The 13,858-nt window shown below is 60.0% G+C and overlaps 1 protein-coding gene across 8 annotated transcripts; it reads left to right on the top strand.

The window, feature by feature from the left end:
• Positions 1–75: 75 nt before the first annotated feature.
• On the top strand, positions 76–12,969 carry C1QTNF1 (C1q and TNF related 1). Of its 8 annotated transcripts, none has more exons than XM_030534239.1 (5): positions 1,203–1,452; positions 5,721–5,860; positions 7,540–7,677; positions 8,130–8,278; positions 9,577–12,969. In XM_030534239.1, exons 3-5 carry the CDS (start codon positions 7,541–7,543, stop codon positions 10,125–10,127), a joined length of 837 nt encoding a protein of 278 aa, XP_030390099.1. In that variant the 5' UTR covers positions 1,203–1,452; positions 5,721–5,860; position 7,540; the 3' UTR covers positions 10,128–12,969. The 8 variants fall into 8 exon arrangements, with proteins under 8 accessions (XP_030390103.1, XP_030390105.1, XP_030390102.1 ...); XM_030534237.1 differs by having other exon boundaries at positions 7,537–7,677; XM_030534243.1 differs by lacking the exons at positions 1,203–1,452; positions 5,721–5,860 and adding an exon at positions 76–158 and having other exon boundaries at positions 7,537–7,677.
• The last annotated feature ends 889 nt before the right edge of the window (positions 12,970–13,858 follow it).

Here is a 13,858-nt window from a genome sequence, read left to right as displayed (position 1 = left end):
CCTCCCCCTGCTCCCAGCTGCTTTTTCTTGGCATTCACATGGGGTTAAGGAATTACCCAGGCAAGGGTGTGAGCACAGCCCAGCACTAGCATTCCCGGCTGCTCCCCCTGCACTCGCCCAGCAGCTGGAGGCCAGGGAGGACTGAAGAGTGCAACCAGGTACAGAGACAATGAGGAACAGACGCTGCTCCCAGGCCAGGGCTTGGGCCCAAGCAGCTGCTGCTCTCGTTAAACCAACCCTAGAGAACAAACGCTAGGGGATGGGCCTGCCCTGGGCCCAGGGATGGGCTGGAAAGGACTGGAGGACATGGGCCAACTCTGCTTCTGGGGCTGGAGCCTTCCTCTCCTGGGGAGAACCCAGAGTCCCAGCTGGTGGGGAGCGAGTGTCAGGGCAGGGGGCCCAGGCTTTACTGATCTAACCCCGGAGGGGGGAGGAGCCATCAGGCTGGGATGGCTCTGGGGTTAGATCAGTAAAGCCTGGCCCCTGCCCTGACACTCGCTCCACATAGGGAGCCGAGAGCTGTGGTGGCTGCTCCCTAAAATGCCACGCATCCATGAGGACTGGGGAACCCTACTGCCAAGTGCCCGGGAAAAGCCCAGCCCTCTCCTCACATCCCCAGGGCACAGGCTGTGCTCCCTGTAGGGTGAGCAGCCTGCAACCTCCCCTCCTGCCCACACCAGCACAGCTGTCTCAGCTGTGCCCCAGCAGGCCTCCCTGCAGCCTCAGCATCCTCCAGCAGCCCCAGGCCAGGCTGCAGGCTGCAGCCAGCCCAACACGGGCTCTGGCGCAGCACCCAGGAGCTGGCCCTGGATTTCTGTGTCCAGCTGCACAGGCTCTGGCTGTACCTGTGAAAATAACCTCCCCAACCTCTGGGCTGCCCAGCACCGTTCCAGTCTCAGACACGCCTGGGGGCTTGGCCGAGAGCCTTGTGGCACTGCAGGGGATTTGGGCTTGTCATTCTGCTGAGCTGAGCCACTGCCGCTGGGGTCTCTCCCCCTTGGCTCCAGCCTCAGACATCTGGAGGTCTGTCCTGGCACGTTAAACCTACCATCATTGTCCTGGGCACAGCGGGCAGCAGTGCTGGGCCTGGCAGGGGCTGGGCGCACACATGGTTAACACAGGCCCTGCTCTCTGCTGCAGCTCACATCTGGCAGGGGGAGGGCTGCTTTGCCGGGTTTGTCTCTTTTCTTCCCTCTCCTCCTTCACGCTGGAGAGACTGCGTTTCCGCCCGGGCGTAGGAGGAGCAGAGGCTGTGCTAGAGGGGCAGGGAGCAGAGGTGCCTTGGGCCAGGCCCCCCACTTCCCTCTTCCCTGCACCCCAGTAGGAGTTGGAAGTGGCAGCTCAAGGGGGATGCTGTAGGGAGACGAAACGCACCGAGAGAGGGTGAGAGAAACAGTTCCAGCACGGCCAGCACCTTGGGCTCCAGCCACCGAGGCGTCAAACCTGCCACAAGTACGTGTGAGGGCGGTGGGCGGGCTGGCAAGGCCCTGGGTGTTTGTGCAGGAGCATCGGGGTTAGCAGCTTGCCCAATGCCAGGGGCTGCCCCTGTTCAAATGGCCAAGCAAAGGCCGCACCCGGGGCTTCAGCTGGAGCTCCCCTGGGATCATGGCACACGGATCCCCCACTACATGAGCTTGCCAGCAGCAAGGAGCACATGCAGCCCTCGGCTTGGGCCTAAGCCCGCACTTCCCGGGGAGCTCCAGAGCCCTGGAGCCTAGGCTGGGATATGACAGTGCTTGTTCAGATCTCCTGCTGTCTCCTGCCGTTCCATCTGGGCTGACAGAGCCGGGGGCCCTAGCGCTGAGCACACACCTCCGCGTTCCCTAGTATGGCTCGGAGCAGCTCTGTGCTCCCATAGCAGTCGCTCGCGCTGCCCGGCTGCACCCTTCCCCGGGGCAGGGCTGGCATCAACAACAAAGGTGCCCCAGCCTACTCAGTCCTTACACCAGGCATCTGAGGCAAAGGCCCTTAGGGACAGGCAGTGCCACTGCCCTGGCACAGCCTGGCACGTCCGTAGGGAGCAGGGGAGTGATGTGCTTGCTTGGTCCCATGTCCATTGCAGTGTTTGCTGGGTAAGAGGGGCTCGTTTTCTGGCTTTGTCACAAGAAGCCAGGGAAAGCCTGTGTCTGCATCATGTCCTTGCACCCTGGAAACCCCAAGGATGAGGAAGCGGGGTGGGCACACAGTCCAGCTGCCCATCTCCAGCTCCCCTTCCCCATGCCTACCAGGCCTTGCCTGGGCCCCTCCTCCTCTCACTGCTGGGATTTGTGCTCAGTTCAGCCCGATCCTTAATGCTACCTAGGATTTATTTCAGGCTGTTTTGCCTTTCAGGCTTGAGGCTTTCTCAGGAAGTGAATTTACATATCCCAGGCCTCTCCTGGAGAGCTTCCAGCCTGGACAGGAAAAAACAAAGTCTGGGTAGTAAGAGTGCAAGCGTGTCTGTCTGTCTGTGCATGCGTGTAGCTGTGTGAGGTGGCGAGTGTGAGCTCGGCCAGCTCTGTGCACAGCATGTGAGCTGTGTGAGCAGGTGCTTGCCTCCTTTTCCTGCCCCAGGATGGCCTGAGAAATGAACTGCTTTGTCTCAGTGGGAATTTCCTGGTTAAGGTTTGTCAGCTCAGCTGAGCAGACCCCAGGAGCTGGATTTTCTCAAAGACTGGGGCTGCTTTGGGTTCCAGCGGGAAACGCCTAACAACTGGAAGCCTCTTTTCCCTGGCTTATGATACAGCAGAGAAAGAGCCAGACTTCCACAGTCACAGTGTGTGCATCTCTGCAGGGGTGGCTCCAGGCATCAGCACGCCAAGCGCATGCTTGGGGCGGCAAGCCACCGGGGGCGCTCTGCCGGTTGACACTAGGGCAGCAGACAGGCTGCCTTCGGCTGCTTGCCTGCGGAGGGTCTGCCGAAGCCGCGGGACCAGCGGACCCTCTGCAGGCAAGCAGCCAAAGGCAGCCTGCCTGCTGTGCTTGGGGCGGCAAAATGCCTAGAGCCGCTCCTGCATCTCTGCATGCACTCAGGCACCCTCACACACTCATCCATGTGCATGCACACTTACACAACTCTCATGCGTGCACGAGTACACTGGCACATGCTCACACGCCCAAGCACACAGTCAAAGGGCAGCATAGGGTTAAGGAAACCAGGCCTGTCAGGGCATCACTGCTTCCCAGGGGGGCGGCAGGGTCTCCTCTGGAATTCTCCAGCTGATTTTCTCTGTGTCTCTATCCCTGAGAGACGGGAAGGAAGGGGCAGGTCAGCGGGGGAGTGATGGCCAGTCACGGTGGGGAGAGGCTGGGGAGCAGGGAAGAGAACATGAGCTCCAAGCTCCCTGTGCAGCCTGCGAGGGTGATGGGAAGGCACAGGCTTTGCCCACGGAGTGTGTGCACTCAGGTCACTGTCTGCAGTGTGTAAGGCTCCTAGGCAGGGCGAGGAGGGTTGGTGCCTGGCTGAGCTCAGATCATGGGGCTTCCCTCAGATTCTCAGTCTGTGCCCTCGGCCCTTGCTCAGCAGCTGAGGGCACTGGAGAGGGCACTGTGTCCCTGCTGTGCCACTGGCAGGGGAAACCCCCCAGCCTCCCCCATGGGGCAGGCGCCCCGGGGGAGGATGAGTGAGGGGCTGGAACCCTTTGCCAAGAGTACACGTGGGCTGGTGTTTCCGTCCCCAGCCCACCCCTCCCCACCTCTGGTCCTCCTCCCCTCTGGGCTGCTCTCAGCTGAATTAATATGACTCATAAACCAAATATTCTGCCCTTGAACTCCCTCCACAAACCAGAGAGCTGAGGAATTTGCAGCTGCCCTGATGTGGCCGAGTGCTCACGCTGCCCATGTGTCCCATGCACCCAAGTGTCCCTATTCCGAGCCTGGCTGTAAAAGCAAAAGCAAATTCTGCTGTAACCCCTTGACTTCAGGTGCCCAGGCATGTCATGCCTGTGCCTTAACCTGTCCCAGCAGAGCCTGGGTTCCAGTGGCACCAGGCCAAGGGGCGCTGTGGGCACTCAGCACCTCTCTGGATCAGGCCCTGGGTGGGGAGGTGCTGCAGCACCCTGGATTGGAGCAGCTTTAGCTAGCAATGCCCTGCGCCACCTCCTCCCCCGCGGTCCCCGGGCCAGCACGAGGCCTCTAGCTGCAGCAGTGCTCTCCATGACAGCTGTCTGGCTTCTCACGCACGGCCCCCTGAAAAGCCTTGGCTCCTGCTACTCCATCTGCGCCTGCATGTCTGCAGAGGGCCCAGTCCGTGCACCGCGTCACCCACTGCAGAGGGCCCTGGAGGTCCCTGCGTACCAGCAGGGCTGCTGCAGGCCAGGAGATGCCGAGGGCTCCGCCCCTCTCCTTGGCGTCGGCTGGACTTTGCCGTGACTCGAAAGGGGCTGAGCGGGATCAGCGTGAGGGAGAGCGGCTGCCCGGTGAGGAGTGTGGGGCCATGGGCAAATGCAAATATTATCTTTGGCCTCACGCTGAGCACACGATCTCACGCTCCAAGAGCCCTCTCCTTTGGCTGCTGGCTCCCAGCTGGGCTCCTGGTTGCCAGAAGACTTCAATGTCTCTAGGCTTTGTTTCCTTAAAACTCTTCCTGAAAAGAGGCACTGGGCAGGCTCCTGCTGCGTGCTGGCTGCCAGCTGGGCCACCGGCTTCTGATCCCAGGGTGGCAGCTGGCCCCTTTGCCACCGCCCCTTTTGTGTTCTGTGGGGAGAGGGGCCTGCATGTGCCCTGGCACTAGAGGCACTTTGTTTCCTGAAGGGCACTGACTGTGCAATGTGCCCTTTCTCACCCATGCTGCAAGGTGTGTGTGACACTGGGTACAGATTGGAGAGGGTGGGGGGAGAGCTTTGGCTGAGTGCAGAGATCTGCACTGCTTGTGGGAGCTGCTTGCGTAGGGGGCCACCCCACTCTGCGGGGAGGGATGACGTGCCCCCCAGCTAGGGGACAGGGCTGCCATTCTGCAGAAAGTGCACCTCAACAGGCAGAGGGGCATACCCCATAGAGAGGGAGAGCCCCTCTCCCCATCCATTTATGCTCCCCAGGCTCTGCCCCCCCCATTGCTCCAGACACTCTCCCAATGAACTCCCCTCCTGCCAGCCCCATTGGCCCTCCCTTTTCCCCTTTCCCATTAGGGGGGTTTCTTCCCTTGCAGGGGATTCCCTGCTGGGGGCCTGTCCTCTGGGGCCGGAAGGGGACAAGCAGTCCCGTGTGCCTCTGCAGGGCTTGGTGGCAGCAGAGAGGCAGATGCTAGCAAGAAACCTCTTCTCCGAGCCCAGTACTGGGGGGCTGGGAGGAGAAAAAAGTGGCTGAGCTGGGGAGAGGCTGCTCCTGAGCGCCCAGCCAACCCCAGGGCACCATCGTGCTGCTGCCCATATGGTCACAACCCAGGGGAGGGGCATGGGGGGAGGTGCCCAATGAGAGATGCCCCCCCCCAGCTCTGCCCTCTCCTGGGCCCTTGGAGCTGCTCAGCAGGCGGCTGGTGGGACTTGTGTCTGGGGCGGGCTCTGGTGCTACTGAGTCCCTGGGGAAGTCGGGCGGGCGCATGTTACACAGGGAAATCCTGTCCATACCGGAAAGGTTCCAGGCTGTCACTGGGGGAAGCCTGCCGAGCGCTCTGCAGACACCTGGCTCTGCTGGACTAGTGCTAGTGACTTGCCACCTCTGCCCAGCTGTTCGGCTACCTCTGCAGGCGACAAACCTTCACCCTCATCCCCAGAGATGCCATTATCTGCTGATCATTTTTCCAGTCAGCAGGCAAAGCTTGAGTGCTGTGGCCAGGGGTTCCGCAGTCCTCACTCACGACGCCAATGGGCAGCAGCCCGAGGGAGGCTTGACTACGCACTGCAGGAGCTGGCGCGAGTGTTAGCCCCACCTTCTCCCACCCCAGGTAACGCCTTGCCCAGCGCTGAATGCCAAGGCACGGGGTGGGGCCGGGGGACAAGCTGACACAGCATCTGCCCACCCTGCCCCGGATTTCCCCTCGGCTTGCAGGCAAGCAGCGCTGTCCCAGGGAGCCGCATGCCTGGCTCTGCCAGAGCAGCCCCTGCCTAGTCCAGGCCCACCCAGGTCAGCAAGCACATTTGGCTCGGAGTGCTGGGCCCGATGCCGCTATTCCTCCTAGTCCAGCGCCGTTGGGGCTGGGGGCGAGCGGGGTGAGGCTGTTTGAGGGTGGAGGGAAGGTTTGTGGCCAGGCCTCTGGCACCTGTGGGGCAAGGCTGGCTGCAGGGAAGGATGCAGCTGGAGCAGCCGCTCAGGGCCTGCTGTGGCCAGAAGCATTTTGTGCAAGGCTGGCACAGTGGTCATTCCTGGGCGTGCCGAGACCCAGGCCAGCGCTGGGGAAGGGGAGACAGAGCCTAGGGCTGCTGAAAGGATGATGTGGATTTTAAATAATCGGTGAAACAGGAGCTAGGGCTGCTGGGTGGGGCTGGCAGGGTCTCTCTTCCCTCCTCCCCCCATGCAGTGGGCAGCAGCTCAGAATGTGGTGCCCGGCTCTGACCTGCTAGAAGTTCTGAGGAGCCAGAGCTGGGAGAGGCCTACTGGACCCCTTGCCCGATGGCCTGGTGTGCTGCCTCCCTAATGCCTGGTCCACGTGATGGAGCTTCCATCATCTCCCCTGCCTGGTGCAGCTAGCTCACTGCCAGGCTGCTTCCCCTCCCAGACTCTGGATTGCCCCCAGGTAGCAAGCTTCCCAGTGCCTCTCCCTCCAAGCGGGCACGCTGCCAATCCCTTAGTGCCCCACCCAGCACCAGCTGTCAGCCCCCTCCTGGGCTGGGCTCATGTGCAGCCCTGGTGGCGTTCCCATAACCAGCCACTGCAACCAACAGCAACGCCTGCAGCCCAGCCCGGGCCCCATGCACTCCTGCACCTTGCTCTGGGGCTGGGCCTGGGCCATGCACACCTGGGAGCGGCTTTCTCACGGGGAGCGGGAGGGAGAGGCCAGGATGCCCCGAGCTGTGCCTCAGTGGAGCCTGCTGGCTGCTCCTGGTGCAGTGACAGGGTGGGGTGAAGGAAGGCTGTCCCCTCCCCCCCACGGGGCTCTAGCCCAGCCCAAACCCACTGCAGGGAGGACAAGCAAAGAGCCCAGCAGTGACACCTGCACTGCTCCTCGCAGGCCCTGGCCACTTGCCCAGCCCAGCCTAGGGCATCCCTTAGGCCTGCAGGGTGGGGGGAACTGGGGCCAGGAAGGGCCCTGCAGCCTCTCCAAGATGGGGCTGCCACAGACCTTGTGACCCAGTTCTCAGTGGCTCCTTGGTGCTGCACGGGTGGGGGTGGTGCTGTGGTTGCCAATCCTCCAGGACTGGCCTGGAGTCTCCAGGAATTAAAGATTAATCTATAATTAAAGATAATGTCATGGGATTAAGTCTCTAGGAATACGTCCAACCAGAATTGGCAACCCAAGGTGGCACCAAGGCAGTGCAGCCCCCTCAGCCCCTTCCCCACAGCTCTGCAGACTGCCGCTCCCCACAGCCAGCCCAGGGCCTCGTGGGGTGCACTGCACATCCATCTCTGCGACAAAGCCACTGCTGTTCTGGGGCCTGACCTCCCCACTGGCCTTTCCCCCAGCAGGATGGAGGGGCCCTGGGCACTGAGCTTCCTGCTCCTGGCCTGCCTGCTGCTGCCCGACTCCACGCTGAGCCAGCCCAGCGCCCCCGAGGAGGAGCAGGGACAGGCAACGCGGGCACCATCCCACCGCCACGCTGCCAGGTTAGGGGCGGGGGCGCCACCGCGGGTGGGGCTTCAGCTGGGCTCCTTGGCCTCCCAGAACAGCCAGCACAGGGCCTGAGCTGAAGGAGGCCCTGCCCCAGGTGGGGCAATAGGCATCCCCCAGGCCTGCAGTCACTAGGGGAGGAGGTTGAAGACGTCGCTTGGAAACGCCTGCTCCTGGGGGAGGGCCAGGGAAAGGGTGGTGGGGTACTCCCCAGCTGGGGCGCATTTGGGGAGGGCAGCAGCTCACCTCTCCACTGCTCAGTGGAGTGGGCTTGGTCAGGTCACTGGGGTGGCCGGCTTCTCCAACACACAGCAGGTCCCTAGGGCAGCAGGCTCCCCTCACCTCCTCAGTGTATCCAGGCAGCACCCTCGTCCCAGCGGTCGCTGAGGCTGCTTTCCCAGCTCCCACCCTGAGGTCTCAGTGCTGCTCTTTGACTGATACCTTCCAGGGCCGAACGAGACCACGAGAAATATCATCGCAACCTGGACAAGCAGCCTCCCCGCTCCCAGTGCGTGCGCTGCTGCGACCCCCCAACTCACTCCTCTGTCTACCCCATGTACCAGCCCCTGCCCCACATCAACATCACCATCCTGAAAGGTAAGAGGACCTTGCCACCTCACTGGCTGGACAGTGCAGAGGGGGCTGGGACAGAATCCTGGATCCACGGGGACAGGCGAATCCTGCTCCCCTCAGCAGTGTCTGGACTGGAGGGCAGTGTGAGGCCCAAGGCTGGGGCAGAATGGAGCTCTGTGTCTCCACCTCCCCTCACAGCCTCATCCACAAGGCCCCCAGTGCTGCCCTGCGATGCAGAGTGGGTGTCAGGTGCTCTCAGCTCATCCGGGGGCCCCTGGCACCCCCGAGTGCTGGGCAGTGGGTATCAGCTTTTTGGGAGGGCCTGAAGCCTGAAATGCCACCTGGCCTCCATGTTGCCAGGGCACCGAGCAGCATTTCGCCTGGAGCGTCTTCCCAGGCCCATGTGTGGGGCTGGGCTCCAGCTGCTCCCGTCACTTGTCTCCCTGGGCACCACTCTGGTCACTGGCGCTGCTGCTCTTGGACAAACCTCATGGTTCAGTTTCTTTAGGGTCAGATTTGGAAACACTCCTTGTGCTGAAGCCAGGGGCCAGAGGCTAGAACACCCAATCCAAGTCACTGCACAGAGCAGAGGGAGGGGTATGGGCATCGACCAGGGAGAACCGGGGTCGCAGAGGATGTGGGTCTGGGCATGGGCAGGGGACCTTGGAGCACAGGGTAATAGAAAACATGGCAGCGGCTCAGGGAGCATTTTGTTCAGGCCTGGGCCCTCTCAGTATCATCAATGGGCAGAACTGGACTCAGCCTCAGCCCCAGGGCTGCCTTGGGTAGAAGAGAAGGGGACTGTGGCACTGGCACTGCCCTACAGCCTGGAGGGTACACGGGGGAATCAGTCCAGAATCTGAGCACAGGTACCAGGCGTTACAACCTTTGGGCACCCTGGGAATGCTGCAGGGACATGCTGGGCCTGCAGAGCAGCCAAAGCTGGTAGCCCATGCATGGAGCTGCAGGAATGCCTGGGGGAGAGCTAGGGAAGGTTGGTGGCTGGGAAAGCCGGAGTCCCTGCAGAGTGGGACTGGCAGGGCGCAGAGGGAGAGCACTGAGGCTTGTGGGTGGGAATGCAGCCCAAGCTAAGCCCTGGGAGGTGAGTAGCCTCCGGGGAGAGAGCTATAACATTTGGGGTGCTGCAGTGAGGATGAGCAGGCACCCGGCTCTGCTTGGGAACCCATTTTGCTGTGCCCGACTCACGCCCTGGGGCTGGCACTACAGCTGTGTGCTTCATCCAGCCCTGGCTGGCTGTTCTGAGTGGGCAAGGATGGTGCTGGCCTCTCCAATGCAAACAACATCCGTCTTGCCTTGCCCAGGTGAGAAAGGAGACAGGGGCGAGCGAGGCCTGCAGGGAAAGTTTGGCAAAGCTGGATCGGCGGGCAGCAAGGGCCACATGGGGCCCAAGGGCCAGAAGGGAAGCATTGGGGCCACGGGGGAGCCATGCAAAAGTCATTATGCTGCGTTCTCCGTGGGCCGCAAGAAACCTCTGCACAGCAATGACTACTACCAGACGCTGCTCTTCGACACCGAGTTTGTCAACCTCTATGGCCACTTCAACATGTTCACTGGCAAGTTCTACTGCTATGTGCCTGGCATCTACTACTTTGCACTCAACGTGCACACCTGGAACCAGAAGGAGACCTACCTGCACATGGTGAAGAACGGGGTCGAGGTGGTGATCCTCTATGCCCAGCAGAGTGACCGGAGCATCATGCAGAGCCAGAGCGTCATGCTGGAGCTGCAGGAGCATGACGAGGTCTGGGTGCGTCTCTTCAAGGGCGAGCGGGAGAACGCAGTCTTCAGTGACGAGTACGACACCTACGTCACCTTCAGCGGCTACCTGATCAAGCACAGCGGGGAGCCGTGACCCCAGGCCTGGGCTGTCCGGCTAGTCCTCCCCCAAGGCCATCACCCATCTCCTGCTCCGCTCCTCTTTCTGGTGGCAGACCCCATCGCAGACCGCCAAGCCCTGTCATGCCTGTGCCCACTCCCTGCTTCCCTTCCTCAGCTGGGGCATGACCCTCTCCAGGGTCGTCCTCTGTCATTGCACAACGGTGCTCTCATGCCGTCAGTGGCTGTTTACATATGGACATGCCTCTCCCCCCCCATTCCTTGCTCAGATAACTGGGATGAGATGTATTGAGAACGGGGGGACTTCCCCAGCCTCCCTGCTGGCATGATTTGTGATAGGAAGAGCTATTCCAGTGAGGAAAACAGGCCTTCCTCGGGCAGCAGATGGCACGGGCTGGTATTCATTGGGATGGGTGGGGTCTCTGCATGGCCACTGCAGAAGCCAGTGCTGTGGCAAGGAGCCTCCCACAGGTGTGTGCTTTGGACACGTTTGCCTAGTGGCTAACAAATCCGAGTCCTGGCACACACTTTTGCACCAGCTGAAGTTGCACCGTTCTGGTACAGTTACGTGGGTGCAGAGGTGACCTCACGGCAGAAGCAGGAGTTGCTCAGCACCAAGCAGGTGCAGGGCTCCCTGCTGGGAAGAGACAGGGAAATGGCAGCTCCCTGGAGGCATCCGCTTCATCCACAGGGACCCTGGGATTTACAGGGTGCAGAGATGCCATCTAGCAGCAGCAGGTGCTGTAGGGACCTGCCTTGCTGGCTGCGAGTGGGGCCTGGGAGCAGCGTAACACAGCTCCCAATAAACCCTCCTTCAACGTGGAGCTGGCAGATTGACCTGCTGCTGCTTCCCCTTCCTGCTCTGCTCTGCTCCGCAGCCACCCTCACGGGGTCCGGTCAGGGCATGCCTCTGTGCAGGCTCTCGGGATCCACGCCAGGGTGTCCTGCCAGCTGTGCTCTGCATTGGAGTCCAACAAGGCCATGAGACCCCAGCCCCTGCCCCCATTCAGGGCATAGTGCTGAATAGCCCTCACCCCGGCCCCGCACTCCTCAATGGCTGATGGTCACCACCCTAGCTGCTCCCCTGCAGCCGGGGAGCTGGTTCCAGCTGGTGGTGCTGGTTGCAATGGGCTTGGGCTTCGTCCCTCCTTCCTTGGTTAGTTCTGCTGGTCAGACTTTTTATCTCTGTCGGTACAACACAGAGCGGGGCCGGGGCAACCTGCTGCGCCCCCAGGCTCTCTGCACTGCTCTGTAATCACATTAAACGCTGAAAGGGCTGGATTGCTAGCTGGGCCTTGGCTTCGGGCTACTTCCTCCACTTCACTGACACTCAGAGGCCCTGTGAGGGGACCCTTGGGCCTGGCTCGCTGAGCTGGGACTCTCCCCAAAATGCCCTTTCCTCCATGGGAACCCTGCAAACTGCCTGAACTGGGCCCATTGCTCTCTGGAGCTCTCACTGGCCGCAGCAAGCAGCAGCAGGACTCTGGCCCCACAGCCCTGCCGGGAGCGCAGGACCCTCTCTCCTCTGGGGGCAGCACACGCCCTTATGCCTTCCCACTACACACCTTTGCTTAGATTTGTGCACCTCCCACCCTAGGTGCATGTCCCTTAGCGTCCCGTGTGGGGGCAGGGACCCAGTGCTCAGAGCTGGGCATCACCTGACGGGGACTGAAAGCACATGCTCTTCCCTCCCACCTGGCTGGAGACAGGGATAAAGGCCCCCCCTCCAAGGGGCTCTAGGCTTGCAGCCCTCCCGCAGTAACACCTAAGCCAGATACCAGCAGGCTTTGCCCCATGCACTGCCAGGGGGAGGAAGTGCAGGGTGGCAGAGGGCAGCTTGGGAGCATGGCTGGTCCTCAGAGGAGAGGGCAGCATGAGGGAGCAGGTAGGATCTGGGCTCAGCCAGCAGCAGTCCCACAGGGTGACAGATGGCCGGGGAGGTGAACCCTGCAATGGCACAGGGCCACTCCAGATACACGTGGGAGTAAGGATACATGGTGCTGGGGGAGGCCTGGACACATGGAGGGACAGGATGATGCCAAGGAGATGGGGGACAGGCACACACAGTGGCAGGACAAGGGACACTGCACACCCACTGGACAGAGTGAGGGAGGGGGCGTGCATTGGCGTTGAAAGTTTGTAGCCACAATATCAAGCGTGTCAGCTAAGCCCTGGGTGCCCAGCCTGGACCCCAGACAGGCTGAGTCCTGCAGTCACTTTGTGGAGCTCCTTTGCCGATCTGAGAGCCAGGTCCTGGTGCCTGTGTCTGGGCTGAGCACAGGACTCAAGGCTGCCAAAGCTTGGTCTTGGCAGCTGAGCAGAGTGCAGGGGCCAGCCCTGCTGTCCTGGGCTGGGCGAGTCCTTGGAAGCTGGGGGATGGGCCAGCCAACTGGCCGGGGGTGGCCTTCCAAGAATAATATTGGGAGAGGCGTTCTGGAGCAGAGCAGGGATGAGGTCACCCATGCCAGAGTCTGCCTCATGGGGCCAGGAGAAACATTCCAGGAGAAGCCTCTGGAGTCATGTGTGGTCACAATATCATTCTCCCCAGCAGACACAAACTTAGGAACATTCCCCTCCTGGGCCTTAGTAGTACCCAGAACCAACTCTGGGTCAACGGATGAATTCTTAAGTAGCATAAACCGAGAAGCACTTTCTGTCTGCTCCACAGACAAAAGGCTGGAGGTACATTCTCCTTCATTAGGCACACTGCTATTTGCAACAGACAAACAATTGAAAACAGTTTTTCCTTCAACAGATAAACTGTTGCTTTCCACAAAGAGTGCCTCACTACACTGATTTCAGAGTGGTAGCCATGTTAGTCTGTATCAGCAAAAACAATGAGGACTCCTTGAGGCACCTTAGAAACTAATAAATTTATTTGGGCATAAGCTTTTGTGGGCTAAAACCCACTTCATCAGATGCCTAGAGTGGAAAATACAAAGGCAGGTATAAATACACAGCATATGAAAAGATGGGAGTTGCCTGGCTGAGTTGGGGAGTCAATGCTAACGAGGCCAATTGAATTAGGATGTGGCCTATTCCCAACAGTTGACAAGGTGTGAGTATCAACACAGGGAAAGTTATTTTTATAGTGACCCAGCCACTCCCAGTCTTTATTCAGGCCTAATGTGATGGTGTCCTGTTTGCAAGCTACAGTGAGCTGCTTTAAACAAATCATCCCTACCTTTTCCAGGCTTACTTTCACAAGCTTTACTTGCTAACAATTCATCACTCACCAAGACTGTCCCCCTTCCTTCCTTCCTTCCTTCCTTCCTCCCTCAGTCAGGGCTTTAACCTGATCACCAACTTTAATTTGCTCTAGAGAAACATTTCCCTGAGCCCTATCGAATGCCAGATTCACTTCTGAGATACCAGACAGATACTCAGCAATTTCTTCCACATACGCATTGCCTTTTTGCACAGATAAACAGCTATCTTTCTCAGACAAGGATTTGGAGAAACCCTCCATAGGCAAATCCATGCCCCAAGTAGACACAGGTTCAAGATTATTTCTTTCCTGTGACTGATTTACATCAACCTGACTGAACAAAGCTTTAATATAATCCCCAATCAAAAGATTCTTAGGCAAGAACTTCCTTGCACCAGTTACAGCTTCATGCTTAGCACCATTCCATTCACGGTGGATTCTGGCTAAAGGCACACGTACAGTAAATTCATAGTGGATTACAATATTCACACTCCGATCTGGTAAATAAACTTCCTTTTTGACAAGTATCAGAGGGGTAG

Source organism: Gopherus evgoodei, chromosome 15 (genome assembly GCF_007399415.2).
Source record: "Gopherus evgoodei ecotype Sinaloan lineage chromosome 15, rGopEvg1_v1.p, whole genome shotgun sequence".
NCBI classification, from domain to species: domain Eukaryota; kingdom Metazoa; phylum Chordata; order Testudines; family Testudinidae; genus Gopherus; species Gopherus evgoodei.
Note: the sequence above shows the minus strand (reverse complement) of the source record. Positions and strands in the feature narration are given on the sequence as shown.